A 677-nucleotide genomic window follows, 5' to 3' on the forward strand; every position below is an offset into this window, starting at 1 on the left:
AACAGACTTTTATGGTAATGCCTAAGGAGCAGAACAATAGGAAAGTTTGAGGCGTTCCCTCAGAGATTTGTCTGAAACGAATAATAAATTCTGCATAAATGGAAGGGAGAGAACAGAAAAGCATCCGAGGGGAGGGGGATGGATGGGATCAAATAGAGCACAGTGAGCAAGTTTGTGTGAACTGTGCGTGAGTGCGTGCGATAGCAAAGTTAGTGTGTTTCAGGAGGACAGTGTATGGAGAGAGAAAGAGTAAGAGGGAGAGAAAGCCAGAGCATGGTTGTTTACCTGGATGCTGTAGTTTAGGGCCACTGACTGGAACCTCTACATTATTCAGCAACACAGCCCATAGACAGCCAGACAAGACTAAAGCACTGATTTATACCTCTCCCCATCTCTCTATCTAGTTCTGTTTTTCTGTGCTGTTTTATCCTCCTATCCCTTATCTCTGCCTGGGTTTTTGTTTTGCTATCTGTGTGTGTGTACATCCATCTGATTGTGTTTTGTTGCCTTTGTGTTTGATTAAATTTTTCGTTGTGCGTAGGGATGCAAGCTAATAGAAACAGCTGACCAGGATCTAACTGATTTCACCAAGTGCCTTGCAATCATGGTGGAGGAAGTTCAGAGACGACAGTTACAGGTAAACATGCACTGCACACACACACACACACACACACACA

At 43.9% G+C, this 677-nt stretch overlaps 1 protein-coding gene across 6 annotated transcripts in view; it reads left to right on the top strand.

Moving 5' to 3' along the window:
* Positions 1-677, top strand: part of tpk1 (thiamin pyrophosphokinase 1) — a 65768-nt gene that overhangs the window by 29680 nt on the left and 35411 nt on the right. For all 6 annotated transcript variants that reach the window (XM_032503614.1, XM_032503618.1, XM_032503619.1 and 3 more), the window contains exon 6: positions 542-637. In XM_032503614.1, coding sequence (XP_032359505.1) covers positions 542-637 — 96 coding nt within the window. The remainder of the gene's footprint in view (positions 1-541; positions 638-677) is intronic.

Source organism: Etheostoma spectabile, chromosome 22 (genome assembly GCF_008692095.1).
Source record: "Etheostoma spectabile isolate EspeVRDwgs_2016 chromosome 22, UIUC_Espe_1.0, whole genome shotgun sequence".
Taxonomy (NCBI): domain Eukaryota; kingdom Metazoa; phylum Chordata; class Actinopteri; order Perciformes; family Percidae; genus Etheostoma; species Etheostoma spectabile.